General features: G+C 32.9%; 2 protein-coding genes across 2 annotated transcripts; both read left to right on the forward strand.

Annotated features, from left to right (window-relative positions):
• The first annotated feature begins 3,743 nt into the window (after nucleotides 1-3,743).
• Nucleotides 3,744-7,390, forward strand: LOC141690795 (uncharacterized). The gene is made up of 4 exons (XM_074495564.1): nucleotides 3,744-6,295; nucleotides 6,387-6,474; nucleotides 6,596-6,755; nucleotides 6,843-7,390. The coding sequence occupies exons 1-4, from the start codon at nucleotides 3,744-3,746 to the stop codon at nucleotides 7,388-7,390; spliced, it is 3,348 nt and encodes a 1,115-aa protein (XP_074351665.1).
• A 932-nt stretch (nucleotides 7,391-8,322) lies between these two features.
• On the forward strand, nucleotides 8,323-12,159 carry LOC141690796 (uncharacterized). The gene is made up of 6 exons (XM_074495566.1): nucleotides 8,323-8,681; nucleotides 8,924-9,050; nucleotides 9,228-9,470; nucleotides 9,635-9,727; nucleotides 10,034-10,531; nucleotides 11,910-12,159. The coding sequence occupies exons 1-6, from the start codon at nucleotides 8,323-8,325 to the stop codon at nucleotides 12,006-12,008; spliced, it is 1,419 nt and encodes a 472-aa protein (XP_074351667.1). The 3' UTR covers nucleotides 12,009-12,159.
• Nucleotides 12,160-14,211: the final 2,052 nt, after the last annotated feature.

The following is a 14,211-nucleotide window of genomic DNA, read 5'->3' on the forward strand; positions in this document are numbered from 1 at the left end:
GGACAGATTTGTGCAAATCCATGGATGAGGGCTAAGAAGTGTATTAATTAATATTTTAAGGGATAAGAGGTATATATATCTTGTAAGGGTATTATTGGAATAAAAAATAGGAAAAAGGGTTAATAGGTATATTTTTGATACCCGAGTGGCAAAAATGAACGCTTTTAAAGTTTAAGGGTTTCTGGGTACAACGGCCTATACTTAAATGGCTAAAAGGTCATTAAGCCTTTTATATTTCTGTTCTATTTTGTAATAAAGTATAACTAGGTTTACAAACTTGTTTCGAATCTCGGAAGGTCTACTTTTTTATAGTTTCTTCAAATAAACCTATCCACACAAATTTAATAAACCTCATCTTTCTCTCGGTTTAGACATTAAATACCAAGAGCCTTTCACGGTACAAGGTACTACTATAATTTCTTAAACCTGGACTTTAATTTATAATTTCAAGAAGTGGTATACTTGAACATTATTATCGATCCTGCTGATTATCCGTTTACATTCATTTCAGGTATAACAAGGCAGTAAGCATATACAGACAACGGTTTACTATGGCTACCTCGGAAGAAATTAGTGAATTGTTCCCAATTATTATTTTTACAATACTTGCAATACCGTTAGTGCCATGTACAATATTGAAATTATGTTGTGCTACCTCAAAAAAAGCTAAGCCCATCCACTGTGACTGTTCAGTTTGCTCTCGATCAGGAAAGTATCGCAAATTAATATTTAAACGGGTACATTCCTCCTGCTCTTCTTGCAATCGATGATTACCTCTATGAGTTATTGATATCCTGTTAATAGTAGAATTGACAAGGCGTCATGGAATGTCAATGACTTCCGAAGCAACAACGAGGAAGACGAAGTTGGAGATGCTGATCATTACTCCCTCCATTAACTGCAGTAGGTTTATTTTAATTAGTTATATCTAATGTGTTAATCAGGAAACCTGATTTGTAAGATAACCAAGTTTTGCTTGTAAACTGAATTTGGTTTGTGGGTGTTTGTAAACTGAATTTTAGTTTGCTTTATATTTTTGATTGTGAATAAGTACGAATTTACGGTATAACTAATGTAAATTATGTATTGTGACTTAATTGCAAGGTTTAGAGTTTGTTTTGAGTTTGTGATTGCATAAGATTTTGGCAGGTTTAGAATTTAAATTGGAAGTCAAAAATGGCTGGATACTGAAAAATTAGTTTTTGGTTATTTTGGAAAAACAAACTTACGACGGTTGTTCTTCAAATATTCCGTCATAATTATTCTGGTAAAAGGAACTTACGACGGTTTTTCTTCATATATTCTGTCGTAATGTATCCATTTTTATCTTTAAAAATATTTTTTTTTGAATTTTCATTTTCCCAGCATGTAGGCCCCATCTTCTAAAATACGACATTTTTTTCTGTCGGAAATTTCTAACTTACGACGCATTCTTCCGTCGTAAGTACGTAACTTACGACGTTATTGTTCATCGTATTTTGGTATTTTACGACGATAAATTCCGTCGTAAGTTGATTTATTTTTTTATTGAGTATGTGGGCCCCTACTTCCTAACTTGCGACGCAATTTTATCTTGTGACGAAAAAATGAACTTAATACTCGACCAAAAATGACGATTTTTTCCGTCGTAAATGGCTCAATTACGACGATTTCAGTTCAAAAAAACCTTCGTAAACACTACAACAAAATAGCCCAATTACGACGGCCAACTTACGACGGAAAAAAATGTGCGCCCAATTTACGACGGAAAAAAGTAAAGCGTCGTAATTATTTACGACGAAGTCCAAAACCGTCGTAAGTTTAGTATTTTATTAATAAAATTATGCACGACACGATTAAACAAAAATAAAAATTATTTGAAATTGCGACAATTTAAATATTTCGTCGTAAGTTAATTATTTTTATTAAAATTTTAAATTGAAATTGAATAAAAAAATATTTTATCTAAATTTACGACGAAATATTTGCGACGGAAAAAATCGGATCGTCAAATTTACGACGGAAATTAAACTTCGTCGTAAGTTATCAAAGAGGAAAATTTAAATTTTTCCCAAAAATTTTGGTGGGAAAATAAAAATCATTTGAAGTTGCGACGATGTGAACATTTCGTCGTAAGTTAAATAATTTTGTGACAGATTCCGTCATAAATTAGCACATGATTTTTGATAATTTCAATTTTTAAAAAATATTATTTCATGATCCAACCATATTAATGCCAACATTTATTTGTTGGGTGACATTTCAAGAATTTCAGAAAAAAATAAATATTTTGATAAATATTGTCATCCATACGGTTGGATATATGATAAATATTTTTAAAATAATCGAAACACAAATTCAGAACTAAACACTAGTTAATTGTACTAATCGAACTAATACTTGACTATTAAAATGACAAACCAAATAAATTTATTTTGATATGAAATTTTGGTTATATCACTAATATATATCTATTTACATCCATACGGTTGGATCGTTGAAAAATATTAGTAAAATAATCGAAACACCAATTTAGAATTAAACACTAGTTAGTTGTCCTAGTCAAACTGACGTTTGACTGTTAAAATGGCAAACCAAATAAAATTATTTTGATATAAAATTTTGGTTATATCACTAATATATATATATATATCTATTGACATCCATATGGTTGGATCGTTGAAAAATATTTTTAAAATAATCGAAACACTAATTCAAGATTCAACACTAGTTACACTACAAGAAAACAAGGGTAAATTTGACCGGATAAATATGACTGCGGCTAAATTTGACCGACGCTGGTCATATTTATGGTCAACTTACATATATAATTGGTCATACTTAAATTTGACTGCCGGCGGTCAAATTTAATGTCAACCAGCATTCTAAACCTGGTCAAGAATTAAATATGACCGATGAAAGTCAATTTTATTATCGGTCACATTTAATCGGTCATATTTAGTTTTTAACATTGCCAAAAATTGGAGGGAAATTTCCCGCCATGGTGGCCAAAATTGAGCGGAACAAATATGACCGAGGTCGGTCATATTTATGCTTGGCCATAAAAAAAATGGCGCCAAAATTCCCGCCAAAACTAAGAGAAATTATCAGGAACCAAATTTGACTGAAGTCGGTCATAACTAAGTTTGACTGTCATCGGTCAATTTTGTTATTAACTATTTTTTAGGCAAATTTTAATAATTTATTAAATTTGACTGCCTTACCGTTGCTTTGGTCGTATTTATAAATATGACCGATAATAAGTCATATTTATAATTATGACCGCCCTCGGTCAAATTTACCCGTTTTAGATCTGATACCTTCTGCTTCTTTTCTAAACTTTCCTTTCTTTACTAAACTTTCTCCTCTCATTTTGCCTTCTTCTTCCACCATAACTCCACCCTTTGTACACCATAACTCCACCCTTTGTCCTCATTTTTCATGAGATCTAATTAATCATCAAGTAAGTTTCATTCCTTAACTTTTGCATTTAATTAATTTTACTTTCTTAACATAGTATGGAGCTATTATTTGGTTGTACACATGTGTATGTATTTTTGGGGATTCCTAATTTGTTGATGAAATTAGTGTTATTATTAGCTGTGAACCATGATTATAGTTAATTGAACTTTTATGGTGAGTATTAATATAAATTATAATGGTAGCCAATTTATCGATTTGTTTAATATAAATTGATTATTTATGATCTATTTATATTTATGTTAATTTGCATTTAACTCACATCACGTATGTATAATTTGTAGATGACATCTGATCGTAGTTGGGTTGGTCATAATCGGTACAACGATTTGAAGTATTTAACAGAAGAGTACAAAAATGGCGTGGATGATTTTATTAAATTTGCATGTGATCATCTTGATCCTAGAGATGGAGGGCTAATAAGATGTCCATGTAACGATTGTGTAAATAAGTACTTCAAGGATCCTAGTGCGGTGAAAGTTGATTTATACCTTAATGGTATTATGGAATGGTATACTAGATGGGATTTGCATGGGGAAAGGGATATGCCTCGAGGTGATACCAATACAAGTTCTCATAATATTCATTATAATGATGAGGATATGTATGATGCTCGTGATATGCTAAGAGATTTTGCAGATGCAAATCGACATTTTGAGAATTTTGTGGAAGAACCAAATACAAAAGCAAAAGAATTTTACGAGATGGTGGAGAATGCTTCTGAGCCAATATATCCAAACAATCCGAATTTCACAACATTGTCATTTGTTAACAAGCTACTTCATTGGAAACACAAGCATAATTGTACTAATAGTGGCTTTGATGAGTTGATTCACCTTATTGGATCGGTATTGCCCGTTGATCATAAATTGCCTCGGAACTACTATGACGTGCGAAAGATGATAAGAGGATTGCATATGGAATATGAAAAAATTGATGCTTGCGAGAATGATTGCATGTTATTTTACAAAGAAAATAGAAACAAGACACATTGTGATATATGCACTACAAGTCGATACAAGGAGCAAAAGGATCCAAAGAAAAATAAAATCCCACGAAAGATCTTGCGATACTTTCCTCTTACCCAAAGGTTGCAGCGTTTATTCATGAATAAGAAGACTGCAGAAGATATGAGGTGGCACCACAATAGGGTCAAAGTTGATGGTCAATTATGTCATCCGGCGGATGGAGATGAGTGGAAACAATTTGATCGTAGATTTCCAAACTTTTCAAAAGAGATTCGGAATGTCAGACTTGGCCTCTCTAGTGATGGATTTGACCCTTTCCGTGATTCACACGCTAGGGAATATACTGTTTGGCCTGTGGTTGTAGTAGTTTACAACCTTCCTCCATCTATGTGCACGAAAGCTCCCTACATGTTTATGCCTCTTCTGATTCCTGGGCCGAATGATCCAACAAAAGATCTTCATGTTTACCTCCAACCATTGATTGATGAATTGAAAATATTATGGCGCACCGGAGCAGAAACTTATGATAGGTTTTCTTGTACAAATTTTATGATGAAGGCGGCATTAATGTGGACAATCAGTGACTTTCCTGCACTTGGAATGCTTAGTGGGTGGTCCACAAAGGGGAAGTTGGCATGTCATATTTGTATGGGACAAGTAAAAGCCAATCAACTAAAGCATGGTGGTAAGCCTAGTTTTTATGGAACTGCTCGATATTTCTTAGAACCGGATGACCCGTTGAGAAGGTTTACAAAGTTTGGAAGAACTGAAGCACATTCAGTTACATATCGTTATCCAGGATCACTAGTAAGGAGTCTTTGTGAGGATATGCAGTTTCCTCCTTCAGGAAAGACATCTTGGAGAAAACCGAGGGACTATGGTATGACACATAATTGGACTCACTTTTCTCCATTTTTTGAGCTTCCATATTGGGAGACACTCACTCTTCGTCACAACATTGATGTCATGCATACCGAAAAAAATGTTTTTGAGAACATATTTTTTACAATGATTGGTGACACTAAGAAAACGAAAGACAATAGAAAAGCAAGAGAAGATTGTAAAGAACTAGGTGTGCATCGTGAATTGTGGATTCAAGATGATGGTACAATGCCAAATGCCCCATATGTGCTTTCCAGGGATCAACTTCTTAAGTTGTTTAGATGGATTTACACACTTCAGCTTCCTGATGGGTACGCCTCTAATATATCCAGGTGTGTTAATTTCGAAACAAAATCTATTCACGGAATGAAGTCGCATGATTGTCATATTTTTATGCAAAAATTGTTGCCTATGATTTGTCGTGACTTACTACCTAGGCATGTAGCGGATGTTCTTATTGAGTTATCTAACTTCTTCCAAGATTTATGTTCTTCAACTCTAAAGTACGGTGATTTGGAAAAAATGGAGAAGGACATAGCGAGAATCATGTCAAAACTTGATGTCATGTACACTCCAAGTTTTTTTGATCCGATGGAGCATTTGCCACTACATTTGGCTACAGAGTGTAAATTGGGTGGCCCGTGTAATTTTCGATGGATGTATTTTGTTGAAAGATATTTGCACATTTTGAAGTTGAAAGTTAGAAACAAAGCTCGAGTCGAGGGTTCAATAGCCGAACGATATATTGAGGAGGAGGGTGTACACTTTTGCTCATTATACTTTGATTCTAAAATTGCAACCATGCATAATCGACTTCGTCGAAATGAGGCACCCCGACAATCTCATGATCCCAATTTGTTGGAAGTTTACACATATCCAACGCTACCCGGTCTACGGAATAGAGATAGAATCTTGAGTGATGATGAACATAGACTTGTAACGTACTATGTTCTTATCAACTCACCCGAGGTTGGAAAATATTTGCGGTAAGATATTTATTTTGACCATCTTTATACAATCATGATAACTTTCTTATTCAATTTACTAATCTAATTTAATGTTTAGTGGATTTCATAGGTTGGTGCAAAAACAATACCCGCACTACAATGATGCCGAAAAAGATCAATTTCAAAAAGATAATTTTTTGGATTGGTTCGAAAGAAGGGTAAATTTTAAATATATAAATGTGTGTATATTTTTATGTGTGCAAATATATATATATATATACATATACACACAAATTTATTCATGTACTTGTGTAATTTTTGTTATGTACAATATTTTAGGTACAAGATGATGGAGAGCTCAAGGACAAATTTATAGATTTAATAAGAGGTCCTATTTATAAAGTTGAATCTTATAAAACATGCAAGTGCAATGGTTATAAATTTGCTTGTGCAAATTCTAATGAGCTCACATCATCAAATTCCGGTGTAGTTGTAATTGGTGAGAAATTTTATATAATCATAAAATTTAGGTTGAATTTGGTCTTCATTATGTATAAATCCAATTTTGACACATTTTAAATTGTAGGGACTTCTTACAAAGAAAGTCATGGAAATAATTACGGGAGACTACAAGAAGTTCTAAAGCTTCGATATCGCAATGGGCATGAAATTGTCGTCTTCAAATGTCATTGGTTTGATCATACAAGACATGTCAAAATTGATAGAAATCGGATGATAACCGTAGATGTTAAATCGAAGCTAAATGCCGAAGATGTGTTTGTGTTGGCTAGCCAAGCTCATCAAGTATATTATGCACCAAATATTGCAAATCCAAAGTCATCATGGTATACTATCCTAACAACAAAGAGCCGACAAGTCGATGAAAGCGTGACATCTAGAGAAGAAAATATATTCAATGATGATGCTTTTCAAAATGAAGAATCAAATGCTTCATCTTCACATGTGGAAAGAGTGGTCGTTGATGATCCGATAAATTTCTTTATTGACTTGACAATGTTTGAAAATAATCATTTCGTGGATGACTATGAAGAAGAACAAAATGCGAGAAATAAAGAAAATCAAAATGAAGACATGAACATTGATGATGGAAGTGATAACGATGATTTGACATAGTTCAATTGTTTTCTAGTTAATTTGTACCAATGCGGATATTAGTAGGACATTTTTCATGAATTTTAATACATTCCGTAAATTTGATATTTACTTATTTTAATTAAATTTACTATATTTCATGATTTTTATTCATATTTAGAACTTTGTAATGTTTAAATTGTATTATTTTGGAAACAGGAAAAATTGGGCAGTAGCTACTGGAAGTTAAACTGAAGCCTCAAATTATATGACCGGGTTCGGTCAAAATTAAATGACACGGGAAAAATTCACTCGACGCGGTCATATTAAGCCTGTATATAAATTTTTTTTTATAACATTTTGTTGACTTCACCATCCATTATCTCCCTAAACAGCGCCGCACAGAAATACTAGGGTTTTATCTCTCAGACTTCAAATTCTCCAAAAACTTAGCCAACGAAGCCAAAAAGCTCATTCAAATGAAGCGAAACTTAGCAATCACGGTGGTAATGTTTTGAGAAACTATTATCCATTTAGGGTTTTGTATATTTTGGGTATTTTGGTGATTAACATTTGATTACGGTTGTCTATTCTCCTTTTTGGATAATTATTTTGTTCTATTGATGATTTAATTGTGTTTATTTGATATTTTCATCACTTTTTTGTATGTGTGGGTTTAAAGTTTGAATCTCTATTTTCCACCCTTAAATCTGTATTTTCTGTTAATGTTTGTGTTATCTTATTATGTTTGGTTATAAACAAACTAAAATTTAGTCTTTTTTATCAGCTGTTATGTAGATACTAAGCAGTACTCTGTCTCTTTTCTTAATTTGAGCTTAAGATTGAATTTATGTATTTGTGTCTAATTTTTTTTATCTTAACATGTTCTATAAATTAGTTTTGATATTTGTTGTTTTTTTTAATATATCCAGGTTGGTAGGTGTAGTTTTTTGTTGATTCTGTTTGTGATTCTTATGGCGTTGGGGTCTAGTAGCAGCTGGAATGGTGGTAGTAGAGGGGGAAGAGGTGGACGGGGAAGAGGTGGACGCGGAAGAGGGGGAGGTGGACAGGGAAGAGGTGGACAGGGAAGGGGTGGAAAGGGAAGGGGTACTGGTAGAGGGAATGGCAGTGGAACGGAAAATGAAGGAGATAGGGAGGAAGGTGGCGATAATGATGACAATGATGAGGAGAATGGTGATGAAGGACAGGAAAGTCGTATTGTACCGCATATAACATTCCAGAGAGCTAAACGTAGCTGCTGTGTTGGTGACTACAATAAGAGACCTGCCACAGATGCGGATAGGCAGATTGTCCATTTTATCGAAGGAAGAAAGTAATTTCTATTTCCTACTATATATTGCTTATACATATATACGGGTTTGATACAAGTGTAGTACTGTGTGTATACAATTGAATGTGCACAAACTTATACCTTTACCTGCTTGATTATTAAGATTGATCTGTTCCTTATGATGCATACTAGTGTATAAATTACATGTCTAATAGCATAAGACTATTTTATCCTAGTATGTTATATATACTATAAAAAAATCTGACTGTAACTAATAATTGTAGTATCAAGGAGGCTAAGAAAAAAAAGACCTTGAGCTACATAATTAAAGTAAATTGGGATGAATATACACATCAATCAAAGGGAGCAGAACGTGAAGCCTTCTATGACCGTTGTATTAAGGAATTTAAGGTATTTTTATTTTTCATGCCTTTTATTTTTTCATATTAATTATACGCAGTTGTTTACCTTTTTAATTTTATACTTGTACGTGTATCTCGTTTGGTAGAAGTACTATGCTTATCCAGAAGGAGTTGAAGAAGAGGGGGATAGAGCGGTAAAAGAGTATTTGAAGAAAAATTGGAAGAGCCTTCCCTATCAGGAGAAGACCAGGCAGAGCGGGATGCTAATGACGCGAGAAATGGAGGATCGACCACGGCTACTCGACGTTCTTTCAGACCACATTACTTCAGCCCGCGGACTTGGGACAGCCTCAATGAGTACTGGGATTCTGACCTGTTTAAGAAGAGGTCTATCAAATCCAAGAATGCTCGAGCACAGCTGGAACATCAACATTATAGCGGGGCAATGCCTTTTGACGAGAGACGTGAGGTATACGAATTTTAGTGAGTAATAATTTTTTTCTAGTTCTTTATTTTGATTACTCAGATTCAAGTACCTTAATCTTTACGCTCATTAGACATTATAAGATGTCTAATTTATAAAATGATTTGTAAGTAAACCATTTGTAAGTAAATTGATGTTTTTAATTACAGAGGCTTGAAGAGGAAAAACAAGCACCTATTTCTGATATGGAGTTTATGGACCACGTATACCACTTTGATAATCCGGCTACTATAAAGTTGAAGGTATACATACACATAATTCAAGTAGCATTACATTTATATGATCATACATTTACATTCATTTTGGAGAATGTTTTGATATCAATAACGTCCCTGTAAAAATTAAAAGAGAATTTTGTGCAACATATCTATTCATAGGTTTATTGTTATTGTTCTGCACTCTCAAATTCAAATCGTCAAACATGATTAAAAAGTAAATGCCGTGCAGTATATATATAATTATAGTTAGTTTAAATTCTTTGTTCTTGTTACTTAACAATTTTCAGCTTGATTGTGTAAATTTGGACTTATGTCTTTTACATGTTGCAGGAAGATATGGAAAGGGTGCGGGCTTCACAATCCATACCGGAAGAGATGACTTTGGATCCACCTCCATCACCAGCTAGTTTGAAGAAGATACATCGGAAAAATGAATTGAGCCTAACAATCCTAGCGAGGCCCCCGAAAAAGGGAATATCTGTCCTTCATCCTCGACATCCGGTAGCTGAAATTATAGGAGGCTACAAGGCAGCGGAACTGACTAGCTTCCAAAGTACACAGAATTCTCGTTCCTCTTCCCAGCCAATTTCTGATGATAATCTGGATTTGATAGTCAGGGTTTCTGGTGAGATACACCTAATGGTTCATTCCCTGGAGATGACGGAGGTGCCACGTGCATTACTAAATGATCGAATGCAAAGCTTGGCCACTGCAGCATTCCCGAACCGAGATGACCCGAAGCAGCAGGAGTTATGGACTGAATATATGCGGCTTGGGACGGCCTTTGTTGTTGATGCCATGGCATTGAACAAAAAAGTCATTTTGGAGGTACCTTTCTTATCTTAGTTCATATAATTTTCTACGGCATCTTTATTTCAGTTACAGTAATACACATTACCTAAACTATAGAGATAAATTTGATTCTATAGTTATATTATATTTTCTTCAAAACTATTATTCAAAAACAAATATGGAGCCAAAAGTGCCTGTGTACTATGAACATTTTATAACAATAAAGTACATATAGTAAGGAAATTGCTTCCTTGAAAAGCAAGTGAAGTGAATCTATTCATATTTTTCTATAAATAGTCAATAAAGTTATAAAGTCAACTGTGGTTAAATTATTTGAATAAAGTTGGTAAAAAAAGAAAAAGAGACCAGAATATGCAAAACCATATAAAGGGAAGGAAATTTCCATGAATTTACAAGTGCTAGCTAGTTCCCACTTAGGTTTTATGCAAGAAGATATTATTTCTAACAAAGGGGATAGTTTGAGTTAAATTATTGAGGAAGTGAACCAAATTTTAGCTACAATATTTGGCTTCACAACAACAAGAAAATCTAAAGGTCGGTTGGAGAAAATTGACAAAAAAATAGTAGTGTATTAATTTTTTACAAGTTTAGGCAGGGGTGTTTTGAATTTCAAGTATGTTTGTAGGTGAAAAATTGTCCTAAAATAACTATAGTCTACATAATTATTTGATTGCATTAAAGCAGGAGCTTCTTGTCAAATAGCTCAACTTGGCCTTTTCTTCAAGAGTGGTTCAGACAGTAGGGAATGACAGATGAGTTGAATGGTAACACAAACACAATGCCTATGAAATGTATAGGCAGCCATTTTTAAAAGCTTAGATTTAAACAATAATTATATGTGAAGAGATAAGGTTTTGGAAATAAGAATATGATGACATTGATTTGTGATGCCTGAAATTTCTGGTACTCGTGTACAATTATTCAGGATTATTGTTATAATTCTGGGCTGATGGAAGGGTTTCACAGTTTGGAAATTATAGCTTTTTTACCTGTGTCTCTAAACTTGTGTATGCTGGAATTTATGTGTGACACACCTGGAATGTATGTTTTATAATTGTAATGGTGCCTGAATTTGTAAGATAATAACTAACCACACCTTGTGCATGTTTTTGTTACGTGGTTTAAAAGTAATATCACTTAGTGAGTAGGAAGCATAAAAATAACAAATATAAATTTATTTGGTCCATGAACCACTACCTATAACTAAGTTTCTATTACAGACTTCTGAAAGTTATTGCAGGTGATAATATAGCCTGTGTTAATAATATTACTAAGTTTTTCTAAATCCTCAGCTGAGTAAAGACACCTTTGTTGGCAGTATACAAATTTTGTGATAATGTAAGCTAATTTCTTTTATGTTGTGTTCTTATATAATGTATACCATGTATTGCAGGGTACTAGAATTGAAAAGGCTCCTTTGTATGACAACCACTTCCAAGACAACGATGAAGATGATGAAGATCAAGATGCTGAGAATTACTCCCTCCATTAGCGTAACACTCCCAGCTCTAACTAGTACTCTAACTAGTACAAGTAGGTTGACTTTGCCGTCGAATGAACTTCAAATATCTACTAATATCATCTGTTAGATAATTATTTTGGGATATAACAACTAATTTCTCCTTGGTAGCTAACTTTTTGGGACAAAAACTTATGTGATATGTCTCCTTTTGGGTTAACTCTTTGGGATTGAACAATCAATCTCCCAGCCTAGCTTAACTTGTTGAGCTATTAGATGTCAAACATTTGACAATATATTGGCATGTATAACCTTTTGGATGTTTTAAGGAAGTTATTCGGATGGCACAATTTAAACTTATCTTTATATTGTTTGAGTTTTTGTTTATTTTTGGAGATTGTGGATGGGATATACAGGTTATGGATATACTGGTTCACAGGGCCGGTTTTTTTTTAAATAATTGTATGTTAAATCTGTCCGCTTTTCGTCACATTTAACATACCAATATCTCATACAATAATTATATCTGACTAATATTAGTCACATTTGCTCTTTAAATTTGATCAAAATCAGTCATTTTTATAAATTCGACTAACACAAACGGAGTCATATTTACAATTTTGACCAAAAAATAACCTAGTCAAATTTATAAATTTGACCGATACCCGTGGTATTTTGTGACCAGAGGCGGGAAATTTAATTTTTACGAAAATTTTGAAGTCAAAGGTCAAAATATAAAACTGACCGATTGAAGTCGATTTTAGGCGGTCAAATTTAGTGGGTCATATTTGAGCGGTCATATTTGGTCGGTCAAATTTAATTAATTTTGACCGATTTCACTAAATTTGACCAGCCTAAAAAAGACCGACACATTTCGGTCGTATTTAGCTAAATATGACCGCCAGCGGTCAAATTTGATTAAATATGACTGGAAAATTTCGGTCATATTTAGCCGTTTTTCTTGTAGTGTTAGTTGTATTAGTCAAACTCATGCTTGACTGTTAAATTGTCAAACCAAATAAAATTATTTTGATATGAAATTTTGGTTATATCATTAATATATATATCTATTGACATCCATACGGTTGGATTGTTGAAAAATATTTTTAAAATAATCGAAACACTAATTCAAGATTCAACACTAGTTAGCTGTACTAGTCAAACTGATGCTTGACTGTTAAAATGTCAAACCAAATAAAATTATTTTGATATGAAATTTTGGGTACATCACTAATATATATATATCTATTGACATCCATACGGTTGGATTATTGAAAAATATTTTTAAAATAATCGTAACACTAATTCAGGATTCAACACTAGTTAGCTGTACTAGTCGAACTGATGCTTGACTGTTAAAATGGAAAACCAAATAAAATTATTTTGATATATAATTTTGGTTATATCACTAATATATTTATCTATTGACATCCATACGGTTGGATTATTGAAAAATATTTTTTAAAATAATCGTAACACTAATTCAGGATTCAACACTAGTTAGTTGTACTAGTCAAACTGATGCTTGACTGTTAAAATGTCAAACCAAATAAAATTATTTTGATATGAAATTTTGGGTACATCACTAATATATATATCTATTGACATCCATACAGTTGGATTATTGAAAAAAATTTTAAAAATAATCGTAACACTAATTCAGGATTCAACACTAGTTAGCTGTACTAGTCGAACTGATACTTGACTGTTAAAATGCCAAACCAAATAAAATTATTTTGATATAAAATAAGTTAATGTAGGTGACATTAATACAAACACGTATTTAGAAAGTACACAAGTGAGATATAGACATTTTGGACATCGTTTCTCAATGATATAGAAGAAAACTTAATACAAAATTAATAACATCATAAGTTATATTCAAATTAATGATTATATGATTTCTAAGTTCTCCTCTAAAATGATTTTTCCATGGCCTCCAACCTTAATTACCTATTATATTATAATCACAAAATATGCTCAAAAGATTATATAATTCATTTATATTCTTTTTGGCCCTTTTTTATTAAAAGCATTTACTTATAACCTATTGTTTCTCTTTTTGTTTTAATTACAAGTATTATTAGTGAATACATATTGTTTTTTATTACATTTGAACATAGTTGTGGATTAGTTTTTTTTTTTGAAGTTCGCTTCTTCCGGTTTTTGCATCATCCAAGTCATGTTCTGCATTCTTGTTAAACTGCGCTTCTAATTTACTCTCATGATTATTTAC

This window comes from Apium graveolens, chromosome 10, assembly GCF_009905375.1.
Source record: "Apium graveolens cultivar Ventura chromosome 10, ASM990537v1, whole genome shotgun sequence".
NCBI classification, from domain to species: Eukaryota; Viridiplantae; Streptophyta; class Magnoliopsida; order Apiales; family Apiaceae; genus Apium; species Apium graveolens.

Bases quoted from the DNA above. Each gene is read 5' to 3' on its own strand.
- LOC141690795 (XM_074495564.1), top strand. From the start codon at position 3,744: ATGACATCTGATCGTAGTTGGGTTGGTCATAATCGGTACAACGATTTG. The intron at 6,296-6,386 runs GTAAGATATTTA...TGGATTTCATAG, and splicing joins GAGGTTGGAAAATATTTGCG to GTTGGTGCAAAAACAATACC. The intron at 6,475-6,595 runs GTAAATTTTAAA...ACAATATTTTAG, and splicing joins TGGATTGGTTCGAAAGAAGG to GTACAAGATGATGGAGAGCT.
- LOC141690796 (XM_074495566.1), top strand. From the start codon at position 8,323: ATGGCGTTGGGGTCTAGTAGCAGCTGGAATGGTGGTAGTAGAGGGGGA. The intron at 9,471-9,634 runs GTATACGAATTT...TTTTAATTACAG, and splicing joins CTTTTGACGAGAGACGTGAG to AGGCTTGAAGAGGAAAAACA. The intron at 10,532-11,909 runs GTACCTTTCTTA...CATGTATTGCAG, and splicing joins ACAAAAAAGTCATTTTGGAG to GGTACTAGAATTGAAAAGGC.